General features: G+C 31.1%; 1 protein-coding gene across 1 annotated transcript; it reads left to right on the top strand.

Annotated features, from left to right (window-relative positions):
• Positions 1–438: 438 nt before the first annotated feature.
• On the top strand, positions 439–6,276 carry LOC114191808 (guanine nucleotide-binding protein-like NSN1). The gene is made up of 9 exons (XM_028081210.1): positions 439–603; positions 697–941; positions 1,336–1,441; positions 1,549–1,722; positions 1,815–2,032; positions 3,977–4,241; positions 5,136–5,321; positions 5,442–5,653; positions 5,739–6,276. Exons 1-9 carry the CDS (start codon positions 585–587, stop codon positions 6,105–6,107), a joined length of 1,794 nt encoding a protein of 597 aa, XP_027937011.1. The 5' UTR covers positions 439–584; the 3' UTR covers positions 6,108–6,276.
• Positions 6,277–19,364: the final 13,088 nt, after the last annotated feature.

Genomic DNA, 19,364 nt, shown 5'->3' with positions numbered 1-19,364 from the left:
ACTATATTTTAATAAAATTAAATAGTAGAAGCTAAACGTGTACTAAATTATAATAATAAAAAATTACAAATTACAACCTTAATACCAACTATTATTTATAAAAAACACGTGCGAAATTATTTAACCACAAAATATTGAAATATTCGTCTTAGTTTAGCCTAAGAAAACCCCTTTTAAATTTTTTATTACATTATAGCTTTGTTATAATATATGTAAGTAAGTATATTTTCTTATAAAAAAAATCTAGGCATATTAAATTCATTTTTTTAGTATATCAAATTAAAAGATGAACATATAAAAATTATCTTATATCATTATTTCATACTAATAAAAATATCAAAAAACCAAAATTTTATTGAATTGCAAATTTAATATGTCGATTATCTACTTTTACCTTTTAAAATATAAATAACAATAAACCCCAAACTTGTTGCAAAACCCTAATTATACAGCACACACTCATTCACCTTCCTCTCTATTCCCTCCACCGCCTCCTCAAATATTTTGGCTTATTCTCTCCGTTTTTTCTTCTGACGTGATTATCATTCTCATCTCTTTTCTCCTGTGACGCTAGAGACCACAAAATGGTGAAGAAGAGCAAGAGTAAGAAAACCGTATTCCCTGTTCTTTGATTCCAGCCGCGTGCAATGATTTTAATTGTTTATTTTTTATTATTGTTGTGAAATTGCGTTGCAGAGAGTAAGAGTAAGAGGGTTTCGTTGAAGAAGAAGTACAAGGTGATACGGAAGGTGAAAGAGCACAACAGAAAAAAAGCGAAGGAAGCGAAGAAGCTTGCGCTGAGTGGGAAAAAGAAGGTTGAGAAGGATCCTGGTATTCCCAACGATTGGCCCTTCAAGGAACAGGAACTCAAAGCCCTTGAAGCTCGAAGAGCGAAGGCCATTGAAGAATTGGAGCAAAAGAAAGCTGAACGCAAGGAGAGGGTAATTGCTTTATCTTTATTAAACTCCACGTTTCATGCATTCATTTTTTTTTTATTATTATTGATTATGATTTGTTATGTTACATGATAAGTTAAATGAATGTGTAAACCTTGTTCTTGTAGAAAGTGATTCATGGACAGTTGGGTTTTGATTGTTCTTAATGAGAGAAGTGTAGGAATGATAGGTGGTGTAATGTGATAGGAAGAAAGAGATAGATGATAATGAGGGTGTTTGAATGTTGGTGTTTTAAAGTGTTATTGATTATTATATCAGTATAGATTTATGTCCACGTCAAACTGGGGTGGGAAAGAGAAGAGTGGTGCGAAGGAAAGTGGTCATTTGTGATTTCTGTTTTTCTTGCAGTTAGGAACTTACTATTCATTACTTGTTTCAGGCTCGTAAAAGGAAATTGGGCTTGCTAGAGGAGGAAGATGACTCCAAGTTGCTAGAGGATTCTAAAAAAAATAGTAATGATTTTGGTACCGCCTTAAAGACCAGAGGTGTGTACTTATTTGTAATTTCTTGACAGTTTGGTTAGTTTGAACTATCAAGTGCTTACTTGCATATGTTCTTACAATTGCTATTTTTGTTTTTAATTATTCCATAGACAGCTCAGATAGAGCCTTTTACAAGGATCTTGTTAAGGTCATTGAAGCCTCTGATGTCTTACTGGAGGTTCTAGATGCCCGGGATCCTTTGGGGACTCGCTGTCCCGAGATAGAAAACATGGTGATGAAATCGGGTCCTGATAAACGTCTCGTCTTGCTTTTAAATAAAATTGGTAGTTTACTGATCACATTTCTTTTTGTCTGCTTTCTCCATTTTGTGGAATATTTATTTTTGCATTGGCTAATCATTTGACCCTTATGATAGATCTTGTCCCTAAAGAAGCTTTAGAAAAGTGGCTCAAATACCTTAGAGAAGAATTACCTACTGTGGCCTTCAAGTGTAGCACGCAACAACAAAGGTCAAACTTAGCTTGGAGGAAATCTTCTAAGAAAGCCAAATCAAGCGATATTTTGCAACTAAGTGATTGTCTTGGAGCTGATACTCTACTCAAATTGTTGAAGAATTACTCAAGAAGTCATGAGGTAACAGATTTAATGGTGATGACTGCTTGTAAAATTGCAATTTCATAATGAAAATTTTGTGCTAAATCTGTTGCTTGTGAATCATTTCACAGTTACAATTTTGGTTCCTGTATTGTGCTTCCCTCCATGGAATTATTATCAGATATATGATTGAGAATCCTTTATGTATTCACTGCTGTTATTTTTGGTGTGTATGAGTGTGGTTTTTTATGTGTTTCCATGCATTCTAGCCTGGGATATTGTAAATTTATGGTCTTGCTAATGTGCATTGGATACACTATATTGACATGAAAATTATAGAATAGAAGATACCTTTACTGGAAAAGCAAACTTAAATGTTGAACCGAATATGAAATCAAAAGGTTTCGCAAATAAACTTATAGTATATAAACTTAGGGAGAAGTGAAGACCATAACTGGGTTGGTTTTCGTTTTTTGTCACTTACATTTGGAGTCAATTTGAAGAAATGTTTGCAGGTGGATGTGTCTTGTGCACTGGGTAGATGTGTCTTGTGCACTGGGTGGATGTGTCTTGTGCACCAGGTGGATGTGTATTGTGCACCGGCTCAAAAAGAAAGATAAAGTAGTAGATCACACTTTTTTAACATTTTAGTAGAAATTAAATTATTACTAAACCTTATGTCTATGGTACTTGCTCCCATGGTTATCAAATGCACTTGTAGGATGTACGTTCCCACACCCATATTCTGAGTTAACTTGGAAGTAAACTTTATTTTGGAATAGTCTCGCTAAACTCATGAACTTACTCAACTAAACTTGTGATCCAACAACAGAGTTGGCAGTCCATATGACTTTTCTTCGAGCCAAAAAGACCCCAAAGATTATTGTTTCCTATGCACCGCTGTCGTGCTGGTGCTGCTCTCTTAAGGGTAGGAGTGAAGTTTCGTGAGAGATGATGTTTCAGGGGTCCTTTCTTCTCTTATGAGCTTTTGGGCCTCAATCCAACAACCTTTTCTCTTATATAAAATATAAAATCTAGTATACAATCTGACCATTCAAGTTATATAAAAGAATAATTAAAGTTATTATAAAAGAATAGTAATATTAGAAAAATATAAAAAATATTTAAAAATATAATATAATAATCTAATAGTAATAATAATAATATTTCATTAAAAAAATATAAAAAGTTATTTGTAGAATTATATAACAATAAAGTATTATATTATTTATAGATATTTTAATTTTTTTATTTAAAGTAAACTCGTAGTAATAATAATAATAATGTAAACTTGTTACATATACTCGACATAGACTCTCGAGTTTGACAACCTTGTTTGTTCCCATAATGATATCACCTCTAAATGGGACTTCAGAATTGTTGGCATTAATGTTCTCTATATTGTTGATGCCTTTTTCTGAATCATTGTTTCTAGTGTAAGATAAGTATCAATCTTGTTAGATAGGGTTTCTCTTCTTACCTAGTGGTGTGTTTTTGCTATTTTATCTGTTGGAATGACTTTGTTATCCAAACATTTTCTTTTTAAAATCAGTATAATAGAAATGTCGATTTATGTCTAACTTAAATCTACACAAAAGAGTGAAGTTTGCACCTAGCTAAAAGCACGCACACACAACACACATACATATGTTCTATTTTAGTCATCTAGGTGACACTGATCTCTGACATTTTCATTTGTTTGCTTGTGCATAAATGTACCAACATTTGGTCAATAACACAGCAAAAAGCTAAATGTAAAGATTTTTAGTTGGAAAAGTATGCCTTACTGTGCATCTTCATGGTTTATCGTTGCTACCTTTTGGGGACTTTTGCATTTGATTGATTATCTATTTTCCCTGTTGTAGTTTCTTTTTTAGTCTCTATAATGTCTATTGCTTATCCATTAATTGTTTGGTTTTTTCTGCTTTTGTCCTTTGATTTTGGATCATTCATTTTTGTTGTTTTGCTTCCTTGTGTTGACAGATTAAAAAGTCAATCACGGTGGGTTTGATTGGCTTGCCCAATGTGGGTAAGAGTAGTCTTATTAATAGTTTAAAAAGGTCTCATGTTGTCAATGTTGGCTCTACTCCGGGGTTAACAAGATCAATGCAAGAGGTTCAATTGGACAAAAATGTTAAGTTGCTAGATTGCCCTGGTGTTGTTATGCTCAAGTCTAAAGAAAATGATGCTTCCATTGCCTTAAAAAATTGCAAGAGGATTGAGAACTTGGAGGATCCAATTGGTCCAGGTATACAAAGTCATTTCCCCCCTTATTATTTGGTTATTCAGGTATTTATTTACATTACTTCATTTCAAAAAGAATGGTAGAAGATTTGAAGGAATTTTACATGAAAAAATAGTAAAAGAAAAGGAGATTGTGACATTGAAGAAATATTATTCCATTTTACAACAGTTCCCAATTTTTGCTATTTTTTGGTTCATTTGGTTTGACTAGTGGCTGCATATATAAGGGTCGCACTCTGTCCTTAAAGATGTTATGTTATGTCTGTTTTTAAGCAGAAGAGCTATTAGCCCATTGTAAGTTTTTTATTTAATGTCTGGTTTGCTGTAAATTTCTTATCTTCTATTCCCCCATTTTCTCTAATAGAATGGCTTTCAATTATAATTCGATTATTTGCAATATTTTCAAATTTGCTCCATCTTTACAACATTCGTTAACTTCTGTGTTAACAATGGTGTGAATGAGCTTAGTCCTTGTGACACTGAGTGCGTACATTGTATTATATTATATGGTTGTGTGGTTGATCTACCAGGGTCAGGATGTCGGTGATAAAAGCACCCATTGATTAAATATTGCCACTTATCCTAGTTATAAAATGGAGTTCTGTTAGGTTTTAAAAGTGCAACTGATAGGTGATGTAGTAGAACTTTGGATTTTTCTATGTACGGGCTGTTGGATTATGTTTCCTGTTATCTTGTTTTAAAATTCTATGGTTGTTTTATATTTTGTTTAGATATAAATTAACATTTGATTTAGTAATGAGAATTCTAATTTCCAAAACACTTAGAAGTTTGCATGATACGATTATTTTATTTAAGGAAAATCCTGATTTAAGCTGTACTGACTCTCGTGAAGTAAATTGAAAGACTTATTCCTTTTCTTTTAACTTGGACAACGCAGTGAAGGAAATTCTAAAGCTCTGTCTGCCTGAGCAGCTGGTAACTCTGTACAACATTCCCAGTTTCAATGTAGGTGATGTTGACGACTTTTTGCGGCAGGTAGCTATAGTGAAGGGTAAACTCAAGAAGGGTGGAATACATGACATTGATACTACTGCAAGAATCGTTCTTCGTGATTGGAACGAGGGTACGCATACATGGAATTTCTTAAATTATGATCAGAGAACTGATTACTTTTCTGTGTGTTGAAGTTAAAATTGAGAAAGAACTAAGCGGAGAAAATTCTCTTTTTGTTTGTATGTTTCAGGTAAAATTCAGTATTATACCATGCCCCCAAATAGGGATCAAGGTGAACCTTCAGAGGCGAAGATAGTATCTGAATTTGCGAAAGAGTTTAACGTTGATGAAGTCTATAACAATGAATCTTCATATATTGGGAGCCTTAAATCTGTTGATGACTTCAGTGCTGTTGAAGTTCCTTCAAGTCACCCTCTCAATCTTAATGAAATGATGTTGGAGGTTTGTTTCTTGAAACCGTTTAGAGAAAATTCCTAGGGAATTGACTGTTGATATCACACTTAATAATTAAAGCATTCTGTTGTAGGATGAGACAGAAGCGAAGTCAGGTGACCAAGGCGAAGGTCCCGGAAATGTGGGTGAGGTGGATGAATCCATGGAAGATGATGGTGGAAAGAAGAAGGATAACAGTGCAGCAAGTAGGCAAAATGAAAAATTATATACTGCGGACGGTATGCTTAATACAAAACTGAGGCGCGCAGAGAAAAAGAAAAGAAAAAAGGCTAAGAAAGCTTCAGCCTCTTCGGATCCCATGGATGGTGATTACGATTTCAAAACTGATTACTTCCAAAAGGGGGACTCAATGGATTCTGAAGACAGTCAGGGTGAGGATCATGATGATGATGAACCTGTCAACTCTGAAGTGCCTATGTCTGCTATCCAAATTGATGAATGATAAACAAGGCGGCATATTCATTATTTAAATATGATATAAAGTTTTGCCTTTTCACTGAGGTATCTGCAAGATCTGTATAATTTGAGTTCTGTTATGAATTTTGATCTTTGTTTAGAGTTTATATAAACCATTATTAAATTATATGCAATTCTAAGACAATAATTTTGCACTTAGTTGTTTATTGTTGTAATACTATTCTTCACAAATTCAGTATTTAATCTGGCCCAACAACTTAAGAATGATACCTCTCCTAAAATCCAGTAAATTGAAAGGTAATGTTTTTTTTTCAATGTTTATAAACCACATTAAAAAATAGACATGACATATTTCATCAAACAACTGTATTAAATGAAAATCCTAGATCGTTAAGGTAAAACGAAAAAAAATAGACGGAAGAGAAAATATATTGAAAATTAGGTTATTTAAAATGACTTTAAAGGAAAAATGTTATTCAAATTTTAGAAATCAAGATAAGATTTCATGAAGGGGAGAGAGTATTACGCCTTTTTAGGAAGAGTTTACACACTTCTAAAAAGTATAAAATTGATATAAAGTGATAATAGCTACTTATATTAGAGTCTTAAACATTCAAAGTGAATTAGAAATAAAATGTTAAAAAGCTTCTACTTTAATTACTCCTTTTTTCAATTTTAAATTTAGAATTTTGGCACTAAATTGAAAATTTCAATTTTGCCACAATGCCCTTGTCTTGTTTCAAAAATTACTTAACATTAAATACAACTAATCCTGTTATAAAATTACAATCAAATAAGAATTTGTAAACAACATAAATTTAAAAAATTAAAAGAAGGAAATAAGAATTCTATAAATTTATTTTCTACTGAAAATATAATATAATATTTGAAAAAAAAACATCTTTTTAGTTACACATGCCAAGTTCATATATGTTTATATAGATGAATTTGCTCCTAACAATAAAAATATGTAAATTTATTCTTTCATTTTTCAATTACGTATTTTTATTTTAAAGTTAATAAATGTTTATATAGATTTGAATTTCATCCCCAGTCTTTCAGATATATTGGATTTAGATTAATTTTTCTAATTTAAATTTGAATTAGTTTAATTTGTTTTGATATAAGTGAATTTAGTCTTAGTTAGGTTTGGTATGACTCAATTCAATCCAATTTATGTTTGATTTAAGTTAATCTAGTTAAGTTTAACTTCGGTCCAATCCAACTTGACCTTGCATTAGCTAGGTTCAATCAACCTAACTCAAATCAAGTCAATATGAAACTTTTTGACTCTGTCCGTCTCGACCTAATGTGGACCAAGCCTATTTTTGACATGACTTGGCTTTGCCTAACATGAGCTTGACTCGACTTGACTTTACATACATCCATGTCTGCTTGACTCATGAACTTGGTCCGACTCGACCTAACATGAGTTCGACATACTTAACCTATCTCAATCAGACCTAAACCAAATCCATCTTGGCTAGACATGGGTCCCAACCTTAACCCAAACCATCCCAAGCTCACCTAGGTTGGGCTTAACCTAATGTGACTTGGTTTTAGTTTAACCTAACTTGACTTTAGTTCGGTTCAACTTGACATTGCATGACTTGGGCCTAATTGACCTATTTTTTTCTTTATTTTCAAATATTTTCACTTTTATCTCTCCATCAAGAAACAACCTCATTTTTACTTCTACATCCTCTCAAATCCATTCTTGGAAACAAACACATCATAAATGCAAGCATGATTTCAAGATTTTGACACCCTTTCCATCTGCCATCGTTTTTGTGCAACATCAATACATATTACTCAATACACATTAATAATTACAACGCACACATTATTTAATATATAATTGAAATATTTAAAATAGGTTAAAATACATTTTTGGTCTCAATTTTCGTCAAGTTTTTTCAAATAAGTCCTAATTTGGTTTTGTGTTCAAATAGGTTCCAATTTTCGTCAATTTTGTTCAATTGGGTCCTTTTTTGCTAACACCGTTTAAATCATTAACGACCATTAACAGTGACTACCACGTGTCACTTCGTGGTTTTTTTATTTATTTATTTATTTTTATTTATTTATTTTAATTTTTTTTAAATTTTTTTTAATTTTTTTAAATGTACACGTGTCAACCCAGGAGTGTGCCACGTGTCACTTCATGGTTTTTCTGAATTTTTTATTTTATTTTTTTTGAATTTTTTTGAATTTTTTTAAATGTCCACGTGTCAACCCAGTAGTGTGTCACATGTTAAAGTCAATATTCTATATTCAATTTGGTCCCTATATTTGTTATTTTTGTTCAATTAGGTCCCAATTTTTGTTAACATTAACCAATTTGGTCCCTATCGAAGATGTGACCAAATTTAATTTTTATATCAAAGTTGTAATGATGTGAATTTTAATATATTATATAAAAATATTTAATAAAAAATGTGGATTTTAATATAAAAATTAAATTTGGTTTTAATTTGGAGAAAAACCAAATTGGTTAATGTTAACAAAAATTGGGACCTAATTGAACAAAAATAACAAATATAGGAACCAAATTGAATTTAGAACATTGACTTTGACACGTGGCACGCTACTGGGTTGACACGTGAACATTTTAAAAAAATTTAAAAAAATTTTTAAAAAATTTTATAAAAAATTCAAAAAAAATTCAAAAAAACCACGAAGTGACACGTGGCACACTCCTAGGTTGACACGTGTACATTTAAAAAAAATAAATTTTTTTAAAAAAATTTTTAAAAAATAAAAAAAAATTAAAAAAATAAAAAAATTTTAAAAAACTACGAAGTGACACGTGGCAGTCATTGTTCATGGTTGTTAATAATTTAAACAGTGTTAGCAAAAAAGGATCCAATTGAACAAAATTGACGAAAATTGGGACCTATTTGAACACAAAACCAAAATTAGGACTTATTTGAAAAAACTTGACAAAAATTGGGACCAAAAAGGTATTTTAACCTTTAAAATAATAATGTTAACGATTGGTCACACACGTTATATTAACGCAGATTATACTTTTGGAAATTTTAATTGTAACACAAATTATGTTCTTTTGTACACAATTTCTAAAGTTATTTAACTAATCAACACTAAAGAAAACCCATCCAGCGAACATCAAAAAGCCATCACTTCTTTCAAAGAAGTTGCGTTGAGGCTAAGATGCTTGCACCCAACTAGAGCTCGTTAGAACTAAATTTTCAGGTTGTGGCCAACGGTCCCTTGGAGATGCCTAACACCATACCTTTGGAACTCACTAAAGTAACTTCCTTTGGTGTCTAATGACACTAATGTACCGCTTACCACTAGTGTACCTTGTGAATCAAATTGGCCAATTGAGTTTTTCTTAGCTAATTTACTATTTTCTTAAATAAAAGGGTATAAGTTAACTCTAATTATGCTCGAGAAGCATTGATTAACCAATTTTATACATGTACATACCTAGCCCAACAAATATGCAAAGTGATGCGGTCCAATAAGATTCATTCAACTTTACTGACCTAAAGTAATTGGAAGATATTATGAGATATATTTGTTGGTGCAAATATTCATATATTAATAGTATATGTGATTAAATATCGGTAGTTTGATTATGTCGTGATATTCCTTAATACCATATATTTAAAAAATATTTGGTATATCAGGTAATGAATGTATCATATTATTGTTATTATTCCACTAATTTAACATATAAAGGTAAGTTGTTATATTTGTTTATATTATTTTACATTCTCTTTATATTATCTATTTTTATCACACAATCATAAGTTACACCTAGTATTTCACCAAGAAATACACACTTTGTCATACTCAGCCTCTCTTACTTTAAAAGATCCAAAGTCTCTTACTGACTTGAGCGTTAGAGAGTCGTTTGTAGGTGGATCTTCCCCTGTGTTCTAGCCCTCAAGAGCATACATAAGGATTATCCAATCCATTCAAATTTTGCCACTTGTCCAAAGGTCCACACTTCGGATCCCGGTAAAAACATTTGACACCCATCGTGGGGCCCATAACAGAACCATCAATCCCGTGGGATTGATAACGAAACCTTTAGTCCCTTAAGCCATCCACTGGGGATGATCCGCTCATTCCCCTTAGACTTCGACTGGGGGCTTTATGTTCCTACCACATCCAATAGTCACATATCACTTAGAAGTCGAGGCCTAAGATGGTTTAAATACTCCTTCCTCCTTTCAACCTCTAAGGCGCCTTTTAAAGACAAAATTGTGATGGAGCTGACGCTCCAAAGCGGATAATACTTCTATGTATAGTGATTGACCCTAACGATGTCTTAGGATCAAAACAATGGCGGCCGATTGTGGGCCCCAAGTAAAACTTTATCCTGCCTTAACATTTTAAACAATCTTTACATGATGAGACAACTCATTATTAAGATCGTCGATGAAGATTATCCATAACTGCTCACAATTAGCCACCATGAATATTTATGGTCAGAATTTGGCAATGCCTTGTAAGAATGCTATCTTGACACTCTATTTCTTTCATTAAATATGTTTTATTCAAATTTTATGAATAATTAGTGTAAACAAAAACATTTTTCCCATTGCTTTGATAAACCTGACTCAACAAGCACTCCAAATTCCAATGGTGGCGTCGTGAGATAAAAACACATTGAATGTAGTATTTAAGTTGTGTAAAATAATTTTTTTCTTGGATATTATAATATTTGGTGATACAGTTGAAGTTATGTTAATTTCATACAAGGTATGAAAATAAAGAAATTACAAAATGCCTTCAGAATAAGGCTAAATTCTGTTGGGTTTATATTTTATATTTTTCACATATATGGGTTATGGTTATAGTCATTGAGAGATTGTGGTTCTATATGGTTATATGACATTAGTCTTACACATATAAGACATTTGACACTAGTTTTACACCAACAAAACCTTAAGATACCACTAATGGGTTTGTATATATATTTTTTCACATATATGGGTTATGGTTATAGTCATTGGGAAATTATGGTTCTATATGGTTATATGACATTAATCTTACACATATAAGACATTTGATAGCAGTTTTACACCAAAACCTTAAGGCAATGGTATTATGGGTCTTTATTCTTATATAGTATTTAACTTTGTTTATTTACCCAATGTGGGACTTTGACTCTTTTTGACTTACACTTGGACTACTCCCAACAAATTCCAATAGTGGCCTCATGAAAAAAAAAACACATCGAAAATAGCATTTGAGTTGCATAAAATATTTTCTTGGATATTATAGTGTTTGTTGATACAGATGAAGTTATGTTAATCTCATACAAGATGTGAAAATAAAAAAAAATTACAAAACACCTTTAAAATAAGGTCAAATTCCAACAGTAGCCTCGTGAGATAAAAATGCATAAAAAATAGTATTTGAGTTGTATAAAATATTTTCTTGGATATTTTAATATTTGTTGATGCATCTGAAGTTATGTTAATCTCATACAAGGTGTAAAAATAAAGAAATATTACAAAACACCTTCGATAAAAGGCCAAAATTGGCAAATCTAAAAACAGGTATAATAATATATCATAGAAAAGACTTTTAATAAATCTTAAAGATAACTATCTAATCTTTGAACAAAGTTCTTAAACATTTAAAATTACTAAACTAAATCTAACTATCAACTTCTAAATTCTTATATTTAGAAAGAAAATATTTTGCCCATATTTTCTAAACTTATGGTAGTGCTTTTGAAACCAATGGCTATTTGTCAACAAAAATCCACAAAAGTAAATTGAAGATAAAATTATTACATATGAAAATTAATTAGGACATATGTATAAATGAGATATATCATATTATCTCATCCCAACCACTTTTATAATTGACTTCCACAATAGTTATCATCCATTATATATGATGTAGTAGCAACACTCAAGCTACTAGTTTGCTTATTGCACTACACCATAGTTAAACTCATTAGATAAATTATATAATAATAGATAGTACATGAATGATATAGTATTATAAATACCTTGAGTGCCATGTTATATGTTGAGTTGTGACACTTATAATAACATTTAATGTTAGAAAACATGACACTACATGTTCAAGATCAATGAAATAGTAGAATTTTCTTAAAATAGACTTATGTATTTCCTATATTTTTCAATGCACTATGAAACTTTTTATGCAAGGAACAAATCCATGCAATGCGATACGATCTATATAACTAGTAACGGTTAGTAACGACTAAATAAAAATTAGTTAATACATATTTAAAATGTTAAAATATAACTTATTAAATAAGGATCTTACTCAGTTATATATTTGGGAAGCGGTTTTAACATATATTTTTATCTACTACACTTTACCTTCAATTTCATTCACGAAATTAATTTCAGTTTTAAAATCTAATATTATTATTTTTAAAAAGATTTATAATTGTATTCGTATATTTTTTATTTTTAGCAATTAGTTAATTGTTTATGCACATATTTATTTATCCTTTTTGTTTTATTAAATGTAATGATTTTTTATATTTATATTCAATTTTTTGTTTACATATCTAAAGGTATTATTTTATATTCACATCCAATTTTTTACTTACAAATCAAAATGAATTTCAATTTAATAAATAAAATTTAATTATATTAAATTCTTTTAGAAGTCTATTACAATTCTCGACTTAAAATTTGACATAATAGGTTATTTTAATGATTTTAACAGATGTAATTTTCGGATACAATTTTAGTATATTTTTATTCACAAGTTAAAGTAAATCAAGTTTAAAAATGTAATATTGCATTATTTAAAAATATTCCTAATTATATTTAATGCTATCTAATTATTTATTATATTTATGAGTTATTATATATATATATATATATATATATATGTTTATTAATTATGTTAACAATTCTATTGATGTTTCCATGTGCAAGTAAGTTGATAAGATGTCGAATTAGAAAATTACACGATATTTATATCTTTAACATTATTTTAATTTTTCTTATTTCTTTTTTATTAGTTAATTAATTGTTATATTTTGAAAACTTAAAAAAGTTTTTTCAAACGATAAATGTTATGGGCTTTACTAAGTCCTCCTACTGTTTCAAATCAAATCATTTAAACACTTATTTTTTTTCTTCTCCATTCACCCATTTGAAGAAACATATTTTTTTACAGTTTTGGATACCGTTGATCTTGCTAAGAAATCCAAATCACACATTTTTATAGGAACCACAGTACAACAACATCAAACTCCAACGTTAAAGGAAGTGCAGAAGCATCGATGGAAATTTTATTTCAGTCACCCATATCTTTAATTTGTATTTGTTGTTTCATACAATCTTCATTGGCCAAGTTGATGGATGGGTAGCTCAACTGAGTTATCTTGTCAGCTTTAAGGGTAATCATGAATTAGATTTGTAAAGATCCATTCCAGATCTATCTTAGATTCAATTGATCAAATTTTGTATCCAAATTCAGTTTTTCTACCGAATTAGTTTGAATTCTTTTTTAAGTCCAAGATATTTGAATTAAAATTAAAATTAAAATTAAAATTCAAATATTTAAATCAACTTCAAAATGTAAAATATATTTTTTATAAAAAAATTTGAATTAAATTTTCTAAAACTAAAAGTGAATTAGATAAAAAAATGATTTTTTTTCTCATCCCTAACCAGTCACCACTGTAGGCATATAAGTAGGACTTTAGGTGACTACAAAAATGAAAAATGATATACAACTTATCTCACAACCATGACACTGACACTTTATTATTATTTTTTTTAGTTTTAATTGATTTTCACGGTGGCTATATTTGAAAGACATAAATGGTTTAGGCTTAAATATCTTTTTGTCCTCATTTTCGTAGTATTTATTACGGATGATCCTCATTTTGACAGAATGTTTAAAATGATCCTCATTCTTACCAAATGTTTAAAATGGTCCTCATTTTCGCAATTCGTGTTTTATTTAGTCCTTTTCTGTAACGTCGTTTAAATCATTAACGGAGCATTGGACATGTGGCACGGTTTGTATTAGGATGTGTTACGTGTACTGTACAGGTGTGGTAATTAGATATTTGGGGATGAATAAGTAAGCTAGGGTTTTGGTAAAGAATGTTTGGGCAGTTGGTGAGTTTTGGCAATCTTGTTCCTCCATTCCCAATTGATGTTGCTGCAGTATTCTTCTTCATGCAATCTTATTATATAGGTATAGGTATGTTACAGTCCCAATCTTCTTCCTTTACCTCTAGTTGTAATCGTTGGAGGCAACCGTGTTGTATCACTTCGTGCACTGTTGGTGGTTCAACGAGAAATGGATTAACTCCGATTTGTAGTTGCGGAGAGATGGCAGCTTTGAAGATGACAAGAACTCCAAAGAATATTGGTAGAAAATTTTGGGTACAATCTATTTTTATTTTTGTGTTAATAACAAATTGGTTTTAATTTTTGGTTTATTGATTTACTGAGTGGTGATTCCAATAATGTGGGCTGCAACTTTTTCAAATGGTGGTGTTGATGAAAAGGATGTCATCATCATGACACAAATGAGACAGATTAATGGATTTGGAGGAGTCATTGAAGGTTGCTGAGAAGAGGCTGCAATTAGTAATAGGGTTCACTTGTGTTGTTATTGTATTATTCGTACTATTTGTCTGTAATCTTTTAAAGTCCAATCTGTTTTGTACTATTGTTAAATGAAGAAATGAATTAGTTTGATTATGTTGATATTAGTCCCAACATGTTCAAAATGACATCTTAATCTGAGCATTGAAGTAAGTGATATTGATCTAAGCTTGGAAAAAAATAGATTGATCTAAGTCTAGAAGAAGTTAAATTCATAACATTAATTCATCCTCATCAAAATATGCACTACATCAATGTTTGGCAAAAGTGAGATTGAACGAAGTTTAAGGAAAGTCAAAATGTAGTACATCAATAATGAATTCTACATCAGAAATTCCAAAAAATAACTAAGATGTTTGTAGCTGCTATCATGGCCTCCTCGTAATCTGTAATTTCATCCTAAACTGCTGAGATGGTTCTTCTGGTGTTGATAGGTTCTTCTGGTGTTGGTAGTGGTGTTGGTCGACTCTCCACTTCATTCCTTGGTGGTTGAGTTGTTTGAGTTTCAGCAGTTAGTGCAAACAAACCTCGAAAAAGAATTACGAAAATCCTAACCCACGAGCAAACACAACCCAGAAAACTCTAAACCCACTTACCTTGTTGATGATGATTAATTGGAAAATTGAAATGAAGAGCGCAACTACAATCCAATGATGAAATGACAAGTATTAGATGTTTCCTCTACAAATCCGAGCTCAAGAAAGACGAAGATGAAGAAATTTTCCTAATTGCAAAATTTCCTCTAAATTGGAAAATTAACGTTAATTAGCCATATGTACAGTACACGTAACACACCCTAATACAAATCGTGCCACCTGTACAATGCTTCGTTAATGATTTAAACGGCGTTAATACCAAATAAAACACGAATTGCGAGAATGGGGATCATTCTAAACATTCGATAAGAATGAGGACCATTTTAAACCTTCTGTCAAAATGAGGACCATCCGGAACAAACACTACGAAAATGAGGACCAAAAAGATATTTAAGCCAATGGTTTATAAGACAAATTTATTGAAAGAAAGCATTCTTCTGAAACTCTTTTTGAAGTGGTCTTCTTGAACTCATCTTTGTCTTCATTAATGTCGCGTTAACTTCTTGAAGCGTTATTGTTGTTATGCATTGTAGTTGTACCGTTGAATCCATTCTTTTTCTATGTCTTGAAACCCTTATTTTTGGATTGATGTTATGTTGAACCTTGATTATTGTTGATGTTGTAGAAGTCGCTTTTGTTGTAAGTCGTGTTCATCTTAGAATCCTTCTTTTCCAAAGGATGTTATACCTAGTGCATCGATAGTGGAGGTAAGTTTTGAAATCCTTAAACCTAACTTAAATTTGATACTCTTTTTATAATGGGGATATTTATTTGATGCTCTATTTTCAATGAGGCTATTTATGGTGGATTTATTTGGTTAGGGACTTGGTGGTTGGTATTGTAAGGATGGTAATTGGTAGTTCTGTATATGTATGGGTTGCCATATTTGTTGGTGTTTATTGGTGATTCCTTAGGAAGTGTGAAGTGATTCAAATTGTCATTTTTAGTCTTGGTTTCATTTTAGCGGTGGTGTTGCTCATAAGTTGCATAGGTTTTCTTTTAGTAGATTTAAATGCTTGTAGAGCACAAATGACATTCATTTATTGGCTTACTGAGTAAATGGTAATGCTAAATCAAAATATATGGTTAAGATGTATGAACTCATGTTATAGTATTTGAACATTACATATTCGTCTTAGTTAAAGTTGACTATGGATGATTTAGATTGTTAATAGTTTATATGTGCAAACCCATGGTATAATATTTTCACTTTACATATGGTTGTTAAAGTTAACCAAGTTGAGCAAGGATTACTTTGATTGCTTGGCTTATTGGGTAAATTATAAACAGATATATGTGCCAAATCTTGAGTCAATAAATGTCAAACCATGGTATAATATTTGCACATTACATATCCATGTTATTGGTATGTTGACCATGTGTCATATTCTTTGCTTGAGTAAATTGGTTTTCCCATGATGTGCTCAATAATGTACATGTCAAATGATATACATGTCATTTTTCCTTTGAGGTTTCTTGATGTCATAAAATTCATTAGGTCATTCAAATGCACTACTTAACAACCTTCTTATGTTTGGTAATCTGACTAACATTAATTGTTTGCATGATGTATGGTGACATCAATTGACATCAATTTTTGAATACGGTATTGTATAATGGGTGATTATAGTGACAACAGTGATTGTGATGGTGATAGGTAGGCTAATACGAAGGTATGTGATGTATTTTTCAATTATTTTATATTTAAACAAAGTGAAGTGGTAACTTATAATGATAATTTTCTTGTAGACTTTTAGCCATTCATGTCGGACGAAATACATTGGTTTATTAAATAACAAGTTAACTACTGAACAAAAGTCGCTTCTTGAAGGAACACCCTTTGGAAAGGATTTGTCAAAATTTCTAGGACACTTCTTAGGTTGTTAATTAGTTTGTGGATTGAAAGTAAGTAGGGTTTTAATAAGTAAGGAAGTTGTTGAATTTACTTTATTGGATGTATGTTTGGGAATGGGTTTAAGGGTGGATGGTGAGAGTATTGGTTTACAAAGAAATTGTAATCAATTATTTGATAAGAAAAGTGTTGATGTTAAGATGGTTTATCATCTTCTACTAGAACATAGTGAAGAGCTTAGTTTAGAGGATTTTTGTAGGCTTTATATTTTATTGGGAATATCTAAGTTATTATGTCCAAATCATAGTGGAAGAGTTTTCCCCATATTGTTTACGATTGTGGAAGACTTTGGTAGCCTTGAGAAATATAACTAGGGTGGTGTGGTTTATGATTACTTGGTTGAGACCATATGCAATGCTTCTATGTTCTTAACAGATAAAGGAAACACCACCCACTTCCATATTGTTGGTTGGTGTATCTGTTACAAGTATTTGTTGTTCAATCTATTTGAATTATAAATTATTATTTTTACTTAATTTAACATGGTTGAGTACTTCCTTTGGTGTGAACTTCTTTATGTTATGGTCGTTTGACCATTTTTTGATTCCAAAATCCAATGTTTGCAAGTCCATCATAGAGTTCTCTAGAATATTACATTAGATGGATATGAAAGTAGCGAAGGACAAAATTAAGAATTGTTTGAATAAGGACATGGTATGTTTAATTTCATAAGATTTTTGGATTGTGTTTTGGTTGGTAATATGAGTTGTTTAATATGTGAGTTTGTTTTCGTCAAACGTTGTAGGTTGTTATTGATGTTGGTGTGTCCAACTTTGAGCTTTGTCAATTGTTTGTTAAGGAAGCTTTTCAAAAATATGGTACAACATTTGAGGAAGAAGAACAAGAGTATGAACAATTAAGACAAGTTGTTGTGGAACAAGAAGCAGGGATTATTAAACTAAGGAAATCAATGGAAGAGTTCAAAAAATTGATGTCCTTAAGGAGGAATCATCAGTTGAAATAGTAGGATGAAGTCCAAGTTTCTGAAAGTGGGGAAGACCATGTTATTTGAATTTTTTTAAAATACTATTGAACATGTTAACTAGGTTAAGGAAAACGTGGACACAATTGTTGAAGACACCGACCAATGCCAAAGCAGTAATTTGTATCACCAATTGAGGGATCAACCAAGAAAACGTTTCAAGAGTCAATCCATACGAACTCCGTTTTTCACTAATGCGAGGAGGAAGGGCCAAAATTAGAACAATATTAATTATTGAATTTTGCATGGCTTTGTTTGCCAACCTACCCATGTTGATATTTATGTTTTTGCATGTGTTAAGACTATGACACATTAGTAGTTGTGTGTTTATTTTTTTAATTATGAATTAATTATAAATAAGTTGAACTGATATTACGATGATGTTGATGTCATTACTTTTATTGGAAACCAATACTTGGTTTAAACCAAGTTTAGGAGATAATTCTTTTTTCAATTGTAGTTTTCACAATGGAAACCAATACTTGATTTACAACAAATGGGATGGGGGTGGGGTTTCTAAATGGAAGCATGAGAGTTTGGGAATTTTTTATAGTGAAGAGGAAAGGGGTTCTCTTGGAAAGAGAATGGAGTAAGGGTGAGAGAGTTAGAATTTTTCAGAGTGAAAAAAAAAGGGTTCTGTTTCAAAATGTTTCAAAAATGTGGTAATGTGAGAGTGAGAATTTTTCAGCCCACGCGTGAAAGTGAGCTTCCACTCTCATCTGCCACATTATTCAGCTTTTAATTAAATTAAAAAAAAAATGGAATGTGGCAGGACACGTAAGGTGATAAGCGAAGTAGTCAAAATTAGTAGTTATTTGACCATTTTCCTAGGATAGAAGTTTTTTTGCTAATAGTTAAATAGTAACAGGATTAATAAAGTAATATTACAATACTTTTAAGGCTAAGGCTGAGAAATATGGGAAGATTTTACTCATGAGATGCCGAAGTTCAATGATGCTAATACTCACAACTCATGACTTGGCCAATGCTTTGTTTCACCAACGCAGTAATATTTTCTAAGAGAAAATGAGTTTAGGGAGTCCGAATATCCAAAAAACAGAAAATGGAATCACAAAAACTACTATTACTCTTAATAGTATCAATTTCTTTATCAGAAAACAAATTATATAAATGTAATAGGTAGAAGTGGTACCATCCAAATGCATAGAAGCTATTTATACACCAGACA

Source organism: Vigna unguiculata, chromosome 7, assembly GCF_004118075.2.
Source record: "Vigna unguiculata cultivar IT97K-499-35 chromosome 7, ASM411807v1, whole genome shotgun sequence".
Lineage (NCBI taxonomy): Eukaryota > Viridiplantae > Streptophyta > Magnoliopsida > Fabales > Fabaceae > Vigna > Vigna unguiculata.
Note: the sequence above shows the minus strand (reverse complement) of the source record. Positions and strands in the feature narration are given on the sequence as shown.